The 19,008-nt window shown below is 39.6% G+C and overlaps 1 protein-coding gene across 7 annotated transcripts in view; it reads right to left on the bottom strand.

Annotated features, from left to right (window-relative positions):
- EIF4ENIF1 (eukaryotic translation initiation factor 4E nuclear import factor 1) overlaps positions 1–19,008 on the bottom strand; it is a 47,762-nt gene that overhangs the window by 11,740 nt on the left and 17,014 nt on the right. For all 7 annotated transcript variants that reach the window (XM_041729386.1, XM_041729382.1, XM_041729388.1 and 4 more), the window contains exons 4-10: positions 18,335–18,462; positions 13,838–14,124; positions 13,352–13,553; positions 8,517–8,692; positions 3,449–3,584; positions 3,056–3,235; positions 2,072–2,304 (exon numbers count right to left, since the gene is read on the bottom strand). In XM_041729386.1, the coding sequence (XP_041585320.1) occupies positions 2,072–2,304; positions 3,056–3,235; positions 3,449–3,584; positions 8,517–8,692; positions 13,352–13,553; positions 13,838–14,124; positions 18,335–18,462 (1,342 nt within the window). The remainder of the gene's footprint in view (positions 1–2,071; positions 2,305–3,055; positions 3,236–3,448; positions 3,585–8,516; positions 8,693–13,351; positions 13,554–13,837; positions 14,125–18,334; positions 18,463–19,008) is intronic.

Genomic DNA, 19,008 nt, shown 5'->3' with positions numbered 1-19,008 from the left:
CTGAAGTGCTTTCTCTGGTACAGTTCGCCTTCCACTAGGTGAAGATGCAGAGGTCCACAGCAATGTCCTCAGGTGTGACAAAGAGCCCAAAGATAGCCCAGAGTTTTATTGCGGTTTTAGAATTAGGACTGCTTTTTCTTTTTCTTTCTTTCTTTCTTTCTTTCTTTTTTTTTTTTTTGGTAAGTAGGCTCCATGCCTAGTGTGGAGCCCAATGCATGGCTTGAAATCAAGACCCTGAGATCAAGATCTGAGCGGAGATCAAGAGTCGGATGCTCAACCACCTAAGCCACCTACATATCCCCTGATTTTAATAAGCAATGTCCTCAAGAGTCATTTAATTCCACCTACAAAAATGGGCAGCTTTATACTACATGGCTTACTACATTTGGACGGCAGAGTCTCTACAATTCAATTTGAAATAGAGTTTAGATTGAACCAACATGTCCTATTTTGGTGATGAAACAGTATGATTGAACCTAAACAGATGGAGGCAGATCAGAAATAGTATACAACACACACACAGCCATAGTGATTGCAGACTTGATTTTAGAACAGACCATGACTTAACAATAACATGCAAGTCAAGCAATGTTTTGGGATAATACTTGATGTGTTTATTACATTATTTTCCTTGGTGCTTTCTTTTCTAGGTTTGTGTTACTTTTTGTGTAGCAACTTAAATTATATCATCCATCCCAAAGAGGTGTTTGAGGCTCACTGCCTTAGCCACATATATTTCAGAGCACTAAAACCTCAACATCAGTTACCCTCACAGCCCAGGATTTCAAACCCTAGCATTGTATCTGAAACAAAATATTTAAAACATCAGGTAAATTATTGAGTTCCCTTGCTCCCACTTCTCTACTCATTCACACTAAAAGAAGCTACTTACAAGATTTGACCCAAGCTGCTTACAAGCACCTAATCACCAAAACACACATGAGCAAGAAAAAAGGATAGCTTGTGATCTTTTAATCTGGTCCTCATTTGAAAATATCTATAATAATTCATTGTATGGAAATAACTCAAGTAATTCATTATGACAGTGGTTTAAGGGAAACATTCCCCTATAATTGGCATGGTGTGGTCAGATACAAAGAAATTAGTCTACTTGAGATGCCTCCTTTCAGAGGTAGATGTCAGTCCTGGCATTCAGGCCAGGAACAATGGTACCTCTGTTGGCATCTACCACCAACTGCTGGTCAAATATAAAATACCAGTTGCCTTCCTTTGGTACAAGGCACAATGAATCATGACCAACTTGTAGTTCCCAGAAGAGATGTTAGGAGAAAACAAGAGGCAAAACTCCATTTAATAAATTTGCTGTAACTTAGCAACAAGAATAAATCTATTTTTTAAATGTTTTTTTCAGGTTTGCCCAGTTTCCTCTCTCACCTTGTATCATCAAGGGACAGCAATACTGACACAAAGGCCATGGCTGAGAGTCACCGCTAATGTGTTATGATAAAGACCAGTATTTGATACACACCTGTGTTTATTGACATTTGGTCACCGCATAACCCAATTTCGCACCCCAAAATGTTTTTACGAGTCACAGCTCTTTTATTTAATAAATTGACAGAATGCAGCTATCCCGAAAAATACTCATCATAGGTATTTTACAAATGATACATAGAACTGCCAACTGCCTAATCAAGAAAGCAGGTAATTCCAGGTATGTAACAGTGATTTAAAAATGTGAAAAGACTTCAATCTAAAAATATGGTGAGTTATTTTGGCTTAAGTAGCTGAATAAACAAAAAACTTTCTCTGAAGTGCACTCAAAAAGATGTTTTTATACCTTTTTAAGCAGCGACTTAAAGTTATATCCAAATCTTTCAATCTTTATACCGTCACCCATAAAACATATGGATTAACCACAGCTTGCTTTTTCTAGTAACAAATAGCACAGTAATAATTAAAGAACACACAAAAGCATTAAGGACCAAATGACTATTAAAGAACTTCCAACTTACTCAGGATACCATTTTTTAAGTCCATTTATTATAGTGGGAAATGGAATAGAAAAAGGGAAAAGGAAAAAAGGCTGGGGTTTGTGCCAAATACTTACGCTGACTTTGGGCTGAGAAGGCAAAGTTCCACTTGCCTTCATGGTGCTCACTAGTTTGTTGAATGCAGTCATATCTCCATCTTTCTTAAGCTGTCGATTGCTGGTTACAGCACTCAAGGTCTCCTCTAAGTGTTCTGCCATGAAGGGAGTCGAATTCTTCACTTGCTGGTCCACCTTCAAGCCCTTGAGCCCTGCTTCTACCTCTTCCACTGACAGCACAACTCCTGAATGCGCTGAAAGATTGAGAAAATCCACATGAAGCCAAGCAAGTGAATATGTGGTAGGCATTCTCTTTGGCTACCATGATGGTTAAAGTGAAAATAATTTATTTCACAGCTGAAGGGAGGCTGTCAGAAAAGGCTGATGTCAAAAATAGGCAAACTGAAGACTCTTAAAACCATGGCTACTCAGTGGAAATAAAGCCACAATTATGTACTTAGTAAGAGAGGGCATAAAATAAACCTAGAATGTTTAGATGCTAGAAGCTGGGGGACCACACCATTGGGTGTTGTGCTTTAAGACTTGGTAAAATCCTAATGTGCATCCTGCAGGAGGACCTCTCATAATGAGTCTTCTGTAGACCTGTTACCAGGGACAAAACTCCCAGGTAGCTCTATGTTAGCAAGACTGCTACCCTCACTATGGTCATTATGTCACTAAGGTTTATGCTGAGGGCACATGACCTAAGCAAGAACATGGCAGACTGGTGCAAAGGTGTGAGAAGCTGACAAGTTATGCCCAGGAGGACTACGGCATTGACTGGAGTGTAACAACCAGACTCTAGGTAAGGAGGAAGACTTGGAGGAGAAGCCCATGACCCACTGACTAGAGATTTCAAGGAGGTGGTACTGTTTGATAAAAACTATGAAACATTAAATAAAACCCATTGATTTAACTTTGAAAACAGCAGTATGTTAGAACGAACTGCCTTAAGACTGAGATGCACACTTCAAATGCCTAAAGCAGACTCTAATAAACACTTACAGCTTTCCTTAAGCTTTTCTTTATTTGCAGAAAGACTGGAAAGAAGAGGTTTTAAATCCACTTTGGCCTTCTGCAGCATTTCTAAAATATCCACTTTATTTTCAGTGTGGTCTTCCAGTGGGATAGGAGCAAAATAATTCCCCGAGTTCTGTCCAGGAGAGAGGATTGCTTGTTCCAGACCTAATATTACGAGTAAATACATTTGTAATTGATTGGTCCCAATAAAGCACTGACATATATCAACAATATTAAATGGGCACAAATTAAAGGGTTTTCTTTTTGATATCCAGAGACCTTTTAAATCTTAATGGACCCTAACTAATGAAGATAAGATGAACCAGGTCAGAGAAAGCTTAAATCCACATTCAAAGTAAGAATTTATAGCAATTTTACCTGCTAGTCTCTCCAGTTCTTCATGTGGTGTTGACCCAAGACTGCTGGATCGGCTTCCTGATCGGCTCGGATTAGAGAACCATCTACTGAACCGACTTGCAGAGACTGATCCTTCTCCCAAAACATCTTCTATCATCTAAAGGGAAAGACAAAAGGAGCTAAGATGATGGTTTCTAGGTGAAAAGGACAACAAGATTCAAATTTTAAAAAAAGGTCACTTACTTTGAAACTTCCTTTGGTGCTGCTGACCTGAAGGTAAACACCCGCAGAATTTATGATTTTCAACATCTTTAATTTTTCTTCCCCTCCAGGGTCATTTCTGAGTAACCCAAAGGTGGGCATTACTGACCATATACTTTCTAAGCATATAATGAAAAACCTCTGTGTCACAGAGTATGTTCGGCTTTTTATCCTTTGCCTCATTAGAAAGTCCATGAACTACTTAATGTTCTCAGAGGATATAGTTTCAAAATCAAAATCAGCACCACAGTAAAGCATTCCACTGCCAAGCTGATTAGTGGCCTTCAACTAAATATCAAGTATGGAGAGATGATGAAAGAAAGCCCTTGCTTCAAACTTCAACTTTCTCAAGGTTGTGATGAACATGATAAAATTCAATGGTGAGAATTTCAGAAACTAAAAAGTAAAGCACACAGAGATCGTAATTCCAGTCAAAGTTCTGAAAGTGTCAGAATGTGAAAGATGAACTTTAACTGATCTCTAATATTTGTCTGAACTTAACAGGGAGCTTGCAGGTATTTGTTTTCTTTTAAATCCAACCTCAATAGTTTTCAGTTTGGTAAGGATAATTAATTGATGTGCTATGATCAGAAGTAATTTCAACACTATTTCATAATAGTTATTTCCATGATCGATCCTTAAAAACTAGATCGATGCATTAAAAGGTGTATTTCAATTCTATTCTATCACAAATCCAGTAACATATCTAAATTGATCTTATGCAGTGTTCTTATCAATATTTAGAAAAGACAAAATAAAACAAATGTTAGTACAAAAAAATGAGGCATATCCTAACAGGCATAAACTTTCATTTTTATACCAATGATAAGCAGAAAATAAGTTTTCCTCCAAACTCGTACATAGGTGGCAAAGTTAGCAACTGTTTTATTTTTTATTTTATTTTATTTTATTTTATTTTATTTTATTTTATTTTATTTTATTTTAGCAACTGTTTTATCTAAAGACTGGAACCCACAATTTCCGGTCAAAATTCAGCAACAGGTTAAATTATTTTATTCTCATATGAATTTTCTCATAATGTACCCAAAGTAAGCCATGAAATACTTTTCTTGAACACAAGAATAAGAGATTTTAATCCATGACACTAATTCATTACTTGTGGTACTTCTATTTCCTGAGGTATTATTCAGTTTCAATTGTTCACTTGTAGACTCACACACCTTAAATAATGCTGACCTTCCAGTGTACTACTTTTATCATAATTAAAATATAAGAAGCATTACTAGCAAGTGTTTTACTGTGAAAAATTGAGAATTGTACCTAAAACATAACAACCTTAGGGATAAATAGGAATTATTTTAAAACTAAAAGCTATAGCCATGAAGAAGGTTTTAGCGTTGAAAAGAATTTGGAATTTTACAAATAGCAACAATATCTCTTTGCATTTTAATCCTTTTATTTCCTCTGATCATAGTGTATATGAAAAAAGTTAGAAGATACACAAAAAGAATGTGAATATAAAGTATCTGGACATTTTCTAAAGATATGAGAGTAAGTGTTGAGAAAGTCATTTCCATATTCTGATCAGTGACCAACTTTGTTCCTGTTAGAGCTGTTCTATTATAAGCTACAATATAAACAGTAAAAACAAAGTTACTCTTACACACATATACTGGAAATGCCAATTTCAAAAGGCTAAAGTGTTTTAAGCCCCAAAGAAATCCTAAAAAGTATTTATCTAGTCAGTCATTTTTGCCACACAGCAAAGGGATGATCTACCAGCAGTTAGATTTCCTGTACCTTGGCTTGGTACAGAAAATGGAGGGGAGGACCTGCTGCTCTGACTTCCTTGGTCAAGACATCCTCTGCAAATGTGTTGTCAGCAGCCATCAGTTAGTCAAGAAGAGGAGCCTTATGAACTGTAATCTGGTATGTTTAAACTGTTCTTTCTACATTTTTAAATAACATTTTAAGGTAACTTATAACTGTTAGCCTGCTCCTTCAAACAAGGTCACTCAGACAAGCCATATTTTATGATTCATATTCTGTCAAACAGATACTATATTTTCTCTCAATTATTAGGTTTTACTGATCAGTGTTCTTCTTCTAGTACCTTCCACTTTCTTTGTGTGTGTACCTTCCACTTTTATGGAAATGTCTACAGTTTTGTATTTGTTTCACTCTAGTTTGATTTTTGGGATTTGTAAAAATGTACTTAAGGCTATACATTTTCTTCTGAGCATACTTTTGATTACGCCGCCAGGATTTTTCTACGCCATGATCTTTGTTCATCACTCTAAACAGTTTACGATTTCCACTTTCATTTCCTTTTTCTTCGTTCAACATAATAAGCACCTGTTATATGTCAGGCACTGTAATAAGACTCGTATCCTATCTAAAATAAACTTATTTTTAATTATTTAACGAAAATTACTTGCACATGTAATCCAAATGTTCAGTTTGAGATTTTTATGACTTCCAACTTCTAATGTGTAGTTATGCCAATAAACATAACCTAAAATATAATCTGTTTTTATCTATTAATACCTAACACTGGCGGAGCTTACTGAGTACCATGTACTATTTCAAACACTTTATATAATATTTGTCAAGTGATACTCAAATCCTATCTAGTTCTTACTTTTCTTAATTGGTCATTTACTGAGCATAGTATTAGAGTCAACAGCACATCCAAGGGCATTTGTTTTTAACTGATCCCAGTTTAGCTTTTAAGTGAATCAATCATAGAATATATACCTTAATGAGCAGGACCTTCATGAGAAACATGGAGACCTCCTAACCTAGTATCAACTATTGCTCAAGCTTTAGCCAAATTTTGGTTGAGGGTGAGGGCCAGAAGATAAGATACTGTGAAGCTCCTATACCTCCTTTGATGCTTTAGTGGCAGTATAGTTATGAGGAATTAAAAACAAAGATCCTTAACTGAAACTGCATGAATCAAAATTCAGTATCTACAACCGACTAGGTTGTGTGACTTTGGCAAGTTATTTAAGCTTCTGTGCCTGTTTCCGCATCTGCAAAATGGAAACAGTAACCTAATTTACAAGGGTTTGTGAGGATTAGATGACATTATTATATGTAAAGCCTAAAGCAATCAGCACTCTACGCATGTTACCTATTATTTAAAGTTTGGTTTTGAATTCTTCCTCTATGTAGGCACATGGGTTAAGTCTCAGAGGTGCTCACATTTGGAGCTAAGAAGAGGCTTATAAATTCTGACCTTTTCCTGGGAAAACTTCACCTGAGAGAGTGAAGGGGAAAAATAAGTGACTAATGTCCCCTCAAAAGCAAAGAATTTTCCACCAAGGAAACTAAGCTTCTGTCTAAATGCAACCCTTCTGCTCACGGTGAGCCAAAGGACTATTACTGACCAGCTGACCATAAGTGAGATATCTGGCTAGGGAGCCTTACAGCTAACATTGCTGCTAGAACTTAAGGAACAGAACCAACCACACAGCTGTCAGTTGATTTAGAGCCACATTGCACAAGCTCCTGAAGGATGCTCTAGACAAATGTACTCTTGGACAATATGGAGACAAGTTCAGAGAGTCAAAGTAAATGCTTAGAACTTTATAGCAATTTGGCACTGCCATGACTTTTGTATTTTATACTAAAGTATAGGTTCTCATGGACTGGAAATATAACTTGTGTCTCTCATCACAGAGTATTTCAAATGCTGCCCTAGAACTCACCTATAACCCTATTCCTAGCAGTGCTATGTTGTGTCTGCTCTCCTATGCTACGTGGCCATCTTTTGGGGACTGGGGCCACAAATGACAAAGGAGACGAGCCAATATTATTTTGTTGTGTCATGCCCCGTTCTCTCTGCTCATGCAATAATCAAACAAGGAGCTGCTACAGTTAAGACGAAGAGTCATTTAAATTCCACGAACCACCAATTTTAAAGGACTGTCAAATGTATTTGCTGTAATTGGTATTGTAATTGGGACCTCTAGAACAGAGATGCTTTTTGGACAAATGTGGGTTTTTTGTTTTTTAAAGGGGGAGAGAGAGATGGGGAGGGGGCAGAGAGGGTATCTTAAGCAGGTTCCATGCCCAGTGTGGAGCCCCTTGTGGAGCTCAATCTCACAACCCTGAGATCATGACCTGAGCTAAAATCAAGAGTCTGATGCTTAACTGACTGAGCCATGCAGGTGCCCCAAATGTCTCCAAAAATTGTTTCATCACGATTCTATGCATTCTTTCAACAACCACAGAACAATCTCATTTCTGTATGCACAGGTCAGAGTTCTAGCTTTTCTACAACTTGTTGAGGCCACAGTAATCCCTAAGGACCAAAGAGAATATAGGCGCAAGGGCAGGTAGCAAGTGAAGATTTGGAATGTCTTACTGTTTCTACTTTGAAAGTGGAGAAAAGACTGGACCTTCACGGTTTAACAGCAACACTGATAGTATTCCAAGGTATTTTTCACTAAAGGTTTTCAGAACCATCACACCACAAAGTTACCACTTAACTAGTCAACCTTACCCAAGGAATGCAGATCAGCATGATGCTAATCACCAGTTATAAAAATCCGTCTCCACAGCAAGTCTTTATAACAAATACTTAACTACTTAAAAATAAAAGCAGATGATGTCCTTCACATCTGAAGAATTCTTAGTCCAACGCTACCAGCCTAGAAAAAGAGGTAACTGGTACAGAATTCTCACTTGGTCATTGCCACTAGGCCTCTCAAAGCCACGAAAACTCAAATGATACTTAGGAATAAAAGCCAAAATTCCCCAAATATCTAGCAAAACAATACTTTAAAAAGATACTTAATACTCAGGTCAAATTTAACCATAGTTGCTCCACCTCGTTTGTTAAGTGTGCTGCTACACTCACCGAAGCCAAGCCTGGCACTTTATCAAGGTTAAAGAACTCATTAAAGTCAAATTCTCCTGGGGACTGCTCAGGCAAGACGGCGTCCCTTGGCACTTCCTGATCAGCAGCAGGCTCCTGTGCAAGGATGACCTCCACCTCATCCTCTTCGGCCACTCCTCCATTGCACTCGACTATGCCTGAAAGCAAAACCAGGACAAAAATAGTCTGATCAAGTGAACCGCTCTAGACTTATTGTGTGGCCTCAGCCATCATCACATGTGCAAAAGAGCCACAAACAACTTTAAAAGCAGACCTCGTGTGCCAATACAGCATGCAACAGCACGATTCCTTTCCTATGGCTAGGGGAGGAAAAAAGCCTTAATAACAAGCCAGAATGCCAGCACAGTGCAAGAAAGATGATGCACATTCTTTTACTAATGGGATTTTTTTTTTTTTAAAGATAGTTTCTGCAAGTTTCTTACTGCGTAAAAATGGAACCAAATTAATTTGCCCTTGCCTTCATCTGTGTATCTGCATTATCATTCTCAATCAGGGTTTGGCAATCTAAGGTATTCATGTGAAATCTAGCATGAGGGCAATTTTCACTTGCCTTCAGGTTGGCTGTAGCTCATATTTCAAGGCAAAGCTTCTGGGAAACCTGACCTGCCTATTCGTTTTTACCATGCCCAGAAAAATTAATCACTGCCTTCTTTATAACCTTTATGTTGTCTCTCAGAGTACGTTGTCTCTCTGAAGACAGGTAATCTGCTCTAATCAGTTTTGTTTTACTCTGTAGTGCCTGGTAAATTTAAAACCAAGTATCATTCACAGTTACTGTTAGGATATGAAGGTAGGGTGTAAGTGAAGCTACCAAGTGGTAACACTTAAGGAATCTAAGATCTTCGTTTTATCAGGAATATGGGCAAAAGGCAAAATCCTTGGGATAAAAAATGTTTTTCTTTCAAATAAATGCACTGCAAGATACTAGACTTTTTGATTTGAAGAACAGAACTCCCAAAGTCTCACCCTGCAAAACCATCTATGTAAGAGCGGCCTGTAGTTTCAAGATCTACAACAGATATGAAAGACCTTCGTGGTGGCAGAGGGGAGGGAAGGGAAGGATTGCCATCTCCCGGGCCCATCCCTTCTTAAAAGTCCCCAGTAGTTACCTCAGTCTTGTTATTAATCAGACCAAGAGATGCTAAATGCTATCAGTTGCTTTCATTCTAGTAATGCTTCAAAAGCTAGACAGCAAAACAGGAGACTAGGACTAAAGGGCTGGTCTCAATACCAGCCAAATGGCAGAAACTTCAACCCTAAGATGGCATCGATACCGTTCTACACCATACCGTGTGTATTAAGGCAGCACCATTCCTCCACAGGGGCAGCTGCCACTTAACTACCCTGAGCCTTCTGGAGCCTAGGGCAACCAGTAAGACAAACTTTGTAAGCCACGGACAAGGCAATCAGCAGTCTCTCCATTGGGTTAGCACATGCTTACTGCCAAATAGAAGCAGATACTATTCCTTAAAGACTGACATTTATTTTTATTTATTTATTTTTTAAATAATAAATTTTTTATTGGTGTTCAATTTGCAACATACAGAATAACACCCAGTGCTCATCCTGTCAAGTGCCCCCCTCAGTGCCTGTCACCCATTCACCCCCACCCCCCACCCTCCCCTCCCCTTCCACCACCCCTAGTTCGTTTCCCAGAGTTAGGAGTCTTTATGTTCTGTCTCCCTTTCTGATATTTACTACCCATTTCTTCTCCCTTCCCTTCTATTCCTTTTCACTATTATTTATATTCCCCAAATGAATGAGAACATATAATGTTTGTCCTTCTCCGATTGACTTATTTCACTCAGCATAATACCCTCCAGTTCCATCCACGTTGAAGCAAATGATGGGTATTTGTCATTTCTAATGGCTGAGTAAAGACTGACATTTAAACTAAAATGACTGCTTTCGTGGAGATAGTAGCCTCACTTTACAAAGAAACAGAGTCCTGGAAAAATGAACATTTCAATAGCCTGATCAATGCCCAGTGTGTATTCTTGTCCACTCGAACACTGTTTCTCCCTGACCCACTTTACCTGGCAGAAGCTGCCTGCCCACCTTAGACTAATGAGGAACATTTTGCTGCAGTTTTGGGTCCCAACTTAAGAATGAAAGGTGGAAATGAGGGTCTGTATTTGGCTCATACATTTGCAAAAGAAACTTTAATATATCTTCTATTCCTCTTATTTTGTGTTGATGTGGAACATCTCAACAGATAAATAGCTTTTCCAAGGTGTAGCAGTGTTCTATATGCAATTTTATGCCACTGTCAAGCTCTGGAAAGCAGATGGGGGCCTGTCAACTGAGAATGGGTCTAAGTTGGTAGGGATGTGTACTGGCAGACAAACACAACTGGCCATTTATGATAATACACTCAAAAGGCAGAGACCCAGGAAAGAGAACTAAGGGGAAGTTTTATCATGTTCAGAAGGCCCACATACCTTCATTAGAGAGAACACAATTTTTTTTTTTTTTTTAAAGACCGAAAACATGCAAGCTGTGCAAGGAGGGGCAAAGTAAGAGAGAGAATGTTAAGCAGGCTCCATGCCCAACACAGGGCATGATTTCACAACCCTGAGATTATGACCTCAGCCAAAAGTCAAGAGTCAGACACTTAACTGACTGAGCCACCTAGGCACTCCTAAAATGTTCTTTTCAATCAATGGAGGGTTTTAACCATTTCTGACTTCTTTTTTTCCCCTGGTTACATGTGTTAGTGCATATTCAAATTGTTTTATTACCATTTATACATCACCTAGCACTGGGCCCCATGTAGAGTAAGTAGTTCATTACACATCGGTCTTAAAATCATACAGGAAAGGAATAGGTTTGCTTTGTTTACTGCTATACTCTCAGCACTAGGATGTACCTGCAGAGAATGGCTACATAAAAAAATTCCACAGAGGGGTGCTTGGGTAGTTCAGTAGGTTAAGCGTCTAATGCTTTGATTTCGGCTTAGGTCATGATCTTGGGGTTGTGAGATCAAGCCCTGAGTTGGGCTCCATGCTTGGCGGGGTGTCTACTTGAGATTCTCTGACTCTGCCCCTTGTCCTGGCCCCACTCGCTCTTAAAAAAAAAAAAAAAATCCATTGGAAGTTAGAATACAGATACAAAAATGGACTAAAAGGCACTCATCCCCCCCTCCCTTTCATTCTTGTAGCCAAGATGAAATAATGGGATACTGGTTTATCCTAAATACACTAGCTAAAACAGCCTGTGGACTGTCTGCAATTAACTATTGGGGTGAGTGAGCTAGGGCCCCTGGATTTCACTTGAGACTCTGCCATGAAATCCATGTGACAGGGTCTTAGGTTGTCCCCTCTTTCCAGGTCTGTCTCTGTGTGTATAAGATAAGGAGGGGACATTATCACACCATTTGGCTCATCCACTTGTTGATATAATATGAATGGGTGAAATTTAGATTACACCTCAGTTGAGAAAAACATGTGCTTTTCCCTCACATACCCAGCAGCAGCCTTATCTTTATCATTATGTGAAAGACCAATGCTTGGCTGGTACTGCTTTAGCCTGAGAATGACACAAAGGCATGTCTCAAATGCTATTTAAGAGAAATATCTCGCAAGTTACCCATCACTCTTCTGCACCACCCCAGGGAACAATGTGTAACAGCATAAAGATAATGATGATGTCTATTGTGTCTTAAAGATACTAAAAGAAAAGAAAAAAAAAAAAAAAAAAAAAAGCAAGTGATTTCTCTCTTTTCCCTAAATAAATTCCACTAGCTCACTTTCTGCTTAAATATATTTTAGCCTCATAATTTTAAGGTGGCACTGATTAAACACTTATATTAAAACAGTTTTCTACTTTTGTTGACTAGTATCAGCCAAAAGGTGTTTTCCAACTAAATCTGAAAGCTGAAGAGAACTAGAATTTACTCAAGAAGTGCCCACAAGAAACTAAGCTCTCATGTTCACATCTGAACTTTAATGCTAAAAGTAACCCTTGAAATTATGAAGTAGACACTATCTTCACCTTACAAAGAACCAAGCCCCCTATCAAGAGTTTTAGCAAAGATTATACATTTGGTAAGCAGAACTCCAATACTCAAACTCACGCTAGCCAGCCTGGCTCTTCACTACCACTTCTCAGGATCATCAGCCCAAGACTGGCCACCCTAAAGCCAGGCTACTGCCCTGAAAATGAGTAGTGGGCCCCCAGCTCTGTATCAGGCACCTCTCACATAGTAGCTCTGGCTTTTTCAGTTTGATAAGGAGATATCCCACCACATCTCATAGCTAACGGAGTCTAGAAGCCAAGTCACAAACAACACATGTAGGAAGGTCTAAAACCACGGTGAAGAAGGTGGGCTCTGAAGTACAAAAGGACTTGTTCAACTCCCAACTTGACTAATTACTTCCTCAGTGTCCACAGACAAGTCCCTCAAGCCTCTTGCATCTCCATTCACTCAACCAAAGTACCTGCCTCACAGGGCTGTTAGAAGGATTATACAGCCAAAACACTTAGCACTGTGCCCAGTTCTCAATTAATGAGACTCCTTCACTATTTCTACCACTTTTCTGATGTCTAGGGAACCCTTTTGTGTACACAGTGCTCTTACAGGGCAACGTGAGACTTCTCTGTTTAGCACTGCAGGCAGAACAAGTTGAGGATGTAATACACACCTAGTAAATTCACCTGACACTTCCTAGCAATTGGTACAGTTATTCCTTTTTTTTTTTTTTTTTGGTACAGTTATTCCTAAGTGCATAATTAAGACAATTATAAGCACATCTCATATTAGAAGAGTAAGCTTCCCTCTCAAAGTTTTTGCTTACCTTCCTTCACGGAGGCCGTCCTTCGCCTTGTTCTCTTTCTCCCCTTGTGATCTTCTTCCAGTATCTTATCATCAAAGCCAGTCAGCTCAATGGTTTCAGATTGACTTGTGGGTCCAGCTGAGAACCATTCTGGTTCTTCTTCTGTGTAGGAATCATTTCTTCTTCGCTCACCAAAGACACGCTTACTATCCCCAAACTCCCTCTGGAAAAGTACACAATGCAAGATAAAAAAACAGGTTCTACTTAAGGCGTTTCGACCTGAGTTAAGGTCTTGATGTGTTAGGTAATGGTCAATTGATACTACGATTGATACTGCAGATACTATGCTGCAGACATGGAGCCCCTCCCTGCCCCCAGCACTCTGAGCCTCTTTATCTGGCTGAAGAATGGGCTGTGTTCATCTGGCATCTCAAAATAACCTGCTAGAAATGAAGTGCATATGAAGTCCCTAAGCACATGTGGGGTGAAAAGATCTAGAAGACAAACCCTGAATCGCTTGTCCTTATAGTCCCTCTCTCTGTCTCTGTCTCTTAAGTCCCGCAGCTCCTTATCACTAAGACGGTGATCCTTCTCAAAGGTCCGAGCAGAGATTATCCTCCCACTGCCAATCCTTCGTCCGCCAAGCAGGCGAAGCCCATCATTTTCTTTTTCCAACGGGCTTCCTGAGTGCCGGGAACTAACAGCAGCCGTCACGTGGCAGCCCCCTCCAAAGCTTCGTCTTTGTGGGCTGAGAACAACATCTAAGTCATCTTCTTTCACGCGCTCTCGTGGATCTGGAAAAACACCAGAAAGAGAAAGTTAAGCAAACCAGCAGGGTACTTTTCCTTTCTTGGTAGTATGTCCATGATTAGTGGTGATGAGGGTTTTGGAAGAGTCACCACTGAAACAGGTACAGAATAATGTGCATATTTAAGTAAGACTGAGTCTTTTGCTTTTTCTCTCTGGAGCAATAAATGTACTTCATAATAAATGATTTTTCCATGATTGGTCTCCATAATCCCTTTATTTTTGACTAAGGCCTTATCTACATAATTACTAGAAAAATAATTTGCCAATTATAGTAGGTGTATTTGGAAAAAATAACTACCTAAAAAGCTGAAGTGTTTCTTCAAAAAATGGTATTTAACAAGTGGATATCCACATGTAAGAAAATGAACTTGAGGAGTGCCTGGGTGGCTCAGTGTTTGAGTGTCTGCCTTTGGCTCAGGTTGTGATCCTGGGGTCCTGGGATTGAGTCCCACACATCAGGCTCCCCACAAGGAGCTTGCTTACCCTCCGCCTCTCTGTGTCTCTCATGAATAAATAAATAAAATCTTTAAAAAAGAAAATGAACTTGAATTGATACCTGGTACCACATACAAAATGCAAAATAGATCATAGATCTAAATGATATAAAACTTCTAGAAGAAAATAAAGGAGGAAATCTTTGTGTCACTGGGTTAAGCAGAGTTTTCTTAGGCACAACACCGTGACCACAATCTATTAAATGAAAAACTGGGCTTGATCAAAATTTGAAACTTCTGTTCTTTAAAAGCAAAATAAGATCTTTCAAGGATTTTATCTGACAGAGAGAGAGAGAGACAGAGACAGAGAGAGACAGAAACAGAGCAAGCGCGTGCACATGCACGCATAAAGAAGGGAAATAGTAGAGGGAGAAAGAGAAGCAGACTCTGCTGAGCAGGGAATGTCATGCAGGGCTCCATCCCTGTACCCTGAGATCATTCATGACCTGAGCCATAGGCAGATGCTTAAATGACTGAGCACCCAGGTGCCCCTGAAAGATACTCTTCTAAGAATGCAAAAACAAGCCATAGACTGGAAGAAAATATTTCAAAGTATATCTGATAAAGGAAGGACCTGTATCAGGTACATATAAAAACTCTTCAAAATTAAAAACACAATCAGATTAAAAAATGGACAGGGACACTTGGTTGGCTCAACGGTTGAGCATCTGCATTTGGCTTAGGTTGTGATCCCGGAATCATGGGATTGATCAAGCTCCCCATGGGAAGCCTGCTTCTCCCTCTGCTATGTCTCTGCCTTTCTGTGTCTCTCTTGAATAAATAAAATCTTTAACAAAAATAAAAAGTGGACAAATGCTTTGAACAGAGACTAGAGGATATATGGATGGCAAATAGGCATAAGAAAAGATACTCAACATTATTAGCCATTAGGGAAATGCAAATTAAACCATGATACTATTACACATCTAATAGATTGGCTAAAATCTCAAAGACTGATCATTCCAAGTGGTGACAAGGATGCAGAATGAGTGAACCTTCATACATTGTTCATACATTGCTGGTGGAAATGTAAAGTGGTATAACCATGTTGGAAAACAGCTTGGCAGTTTCTCAAAACGTTAAACATACATTTACTATAGGACTCAGCCATTCTACCCTTAGGTATTAACTCAAGAGAAAAGAAAGTATACGCCCATATAGAGACTTATACATGAATGTTCATAGTAGTTTCGGTTAATAGTCAAAAGCTAGAAACAGGGATCCCTGGGTGGTGCAGCGGTTTAGCGCCTGCCTTTGGCCCAGGGTGCGATCCTGGAGACCCGGGATCGAGTCCCACGTCGGGCTCCCGGTGCATGGAGCCTGCTTCTCCCTCTGCCTGTGTCTCTGCCTCTCTCTCTCTCTCTCTCTCTCTCTCTCTCTCTCTGTGACTATCATACATAAATAAAAATTAAAAAAAAAAAAAAGCTAGAAACAACCCAAATGTCCATTAACAGGATACATGGATAACCCGTGGCAAATTCATAAAACGGACTACTACTAGGCAATAAAAAGGAACTATTTATACAACCAACATCATGACCAAATCTTAAAACTACTGAGTGAAAGAAGCCACCCAAAGGGTGCACACTGTAGGATTCCACTTATATTGAATTCTAGTAAATGTAAACTAATTTGTAGCGATAGAGGGCAAATCAGTGCTTGCCTGCCGGCAAATGGGTGTGTGTGTGTGTGTGTGTGTGTGTGTGTGTGTGTGTGTGTGTGGAGTATGAGGAGGGATTCAGAGGTACCAGGGAACTTTTGGGGGTGATGGAAAAGCTTATTACTTTGATCATGGTAATGGTTTCAGAGGTGTATACATCTATCAAAACATCAAATGGTACACATTATGTGCAGTCTATTGTCAATTATACTTCAATAAAGATATGAGAAAATCAAACCTGTCACCACACAAAAATCTTTCCTAGAAAAACCAGAAAACTGAAGTCCAAGTGAGAAAACTCCTTCAAACTTTTCACCAGAAACAGTAACTAAAATGGTATGTACTTTTCCAGAATTTTCACACCATGTCTCCATGTTTTCCAAAAACAAGACACAGTATGGGCGAGTTCTTAATTTACAGCTGAACAACTTAATATTTCTACATTTGGACATACCAAAGTCTACGTAACCCATTTCTACCCCTAGACATTGAGTTTGCTTACTAGTTTTCATCATTTAATAAAATCTCTGTGCACATCTTTAATGATTCTCCTAAAATAAATTCTCTGCTTGAGGGATATCACTGCACTAAGTGTACTGTAAGATTGTATAGAAGGATCTTCTATCTCAAACTAGAGTCACACCTATCTTCTTTGCCCAGTTCCAAATTTGTTTTATAATGGGTTTTCCTCCTATCTCAAAAAAAGTTCTTGCAATTAGTTCCTTGACTAACTTCTATACTGCTAGTCCTCCACTTCACATTTCAGTATCTCTCTCTCTTTTTTTTTTTTTTTTTTTTAAGATTTTTACTTGACACAGAGAGAGGAAGACAGCACACATGGGCACACACAAGTTAAGTAGGCAGAGAAGCAGAGGGAGAGGGAGAAGCAGGCTCCCAGCTGAGCAGAGAGCCTGATGTGAGGCTCAATCCCAGGACCCTGGCATTATGACCTGAGCTGAAGGCAGACAACTGACTGAGCCACCGAGGCACCCCTCTTTTCTGGCTGAAATGGGTAAAAGTATGGAAAACCAAATTTTAGCCCAGTTTCTTTCTTTTTTTTTTTTTTTTTTAAATGGATCATTAAGTTTTTGTTTTTGTTTTTTTTTTAATTTTTTATTTATTTATGATAGTCACAGAGAGAGAGAGAGAGGCAGAGACACAGGCGGAGGGAGAAGCAGGCTCCATGCACCGGGAGCCCGATGTGGGATTCGATCCTGGGTCTCCAGGATCGCGCCCTGGGCCAAAGGCAGGCGCCAAACCGCTGCGCCACCCAGGGATCCCTTTAGCCCAGTTTCAAACCATATCCAAACCATGTATTCAGACCATAATCCACTATTAAGAATTGTTATTTATTTATTTTTAAAGATTTTTTATTTATTCATGAGAGGCAGAGAGAGAGAGAGAGAGAGAGAGAGAGAGGCGCAGAGACACAGGCAGAGAGAGAGAGAGAGAGAGAGAGAGAGAGAGAGAGAGGCAGAGACACAGGCAGAGGGAGAAACAGGCTCCCTGCAGGGAGCCCGACGTGGGACTCGATCCCGGGTCTCCAGGATCATGCCCTGGGCCGAAGGCGGAGGTAAACCGCTGAGTCACCGGGGCTGCCCAAGAATTGTTAGATTTATACCAGAGAACTAGTTTCACAGATGAGACTAAGCATAACTGGATTTCTAGCACAGCCTTATGCTCACTACCATGCTCCCTTATCATATTCTTACTCCGTTTCCGCTATCAATGAGGGACAGCACTACTTTTAATTCCAAAGCATACAGTCTAATGCAATCTACTTGCCACTGCTCTATATAGGAAAGCTGATTTTCTCTACATAGCAGATTGATAAATCAGTTTCCTGATAATGACATTTTCTCTGAATGTCATTTCTCTGATAAAACTCTCAGCGAAGAACGACATTTTCTCTGAATGTCATTTCTCTGATAAAACTCTCAGCGAAGAACGAAACCAGTGGCAAAGAAATCTGCAATTCCAAAACTGGTCTCCGACTTGACTTTGCTCTCTAAAACCGCTGCCCCAACTTCTACCTCTCACCTGCTATCCTGCGCACAAGAGAAGGCCGCTCTGCATCCAACTCTTTCTTCAGACTTTCCACTGGCGAGTTCCGCCCTGAAGCTGGGTAGAGAGAGGCATGCCACTTTTCAGGGTCCCAGACACCATCACTACAAATCAAAAGGTACCAAAAGTTAGCACTTGCACCCAGGAACCACATACGTGGTCTAATTCCTAAATTTCTTTATTTTTATTTTTATTTTTTTCCTAAATTTCTTTAGGTAGTAAGTTATGGAAACCACTTTCCAATATAACACTTGTGGTTGCCATCAGAATGGTTAGCTCTTTTAAGAGGAAAACAAAAAGCTACAGACAGTCCCTGACGTACAGTGGTTTAACTCAAGACGGTTCTACTTTGCAAAGATACACATTCAGTAGAAACCGTATTTTGGTTTTTTGTTTTTGAAAATGTGCTTTGGGGGATCCCTGGGTGGCTCAGTGGTTTAGCGCCTGCCTTTGGCCCAGGGCACGATCCTGGAGTCCTGGGATCGAGTCCCACGTCGGGCTCCCGGCATGGAGCCTACTTCTCCCTCCTCCTGTGTCTTTGCCTCTATCATAAATAAATAAATCTTAAAAAAAGAAAAGAAAAGAAAAGAAAATGTGCTTTGAATTTTGAAAGTTTGATCTTTTCCCAGGCTACCAACATCTGATACAAT

The sequence above is a fragment of the Vulpes lagopus genome, chromosome 14 (assembly GCF_018345385.1).
Source record: "Vulpes lagopus strain Blue_001 chromosome 14, ASM1834538v1, whole genome shotgun sequence".
NCBI lineage: Eukaryota > Metazoa > Chordata > Mammalia > Carnivora > Canidae > Vulpes > Vulpes lagopus.
This window is presented reverse-complemented; position numbering and strand designations above follow the sequence as displayed.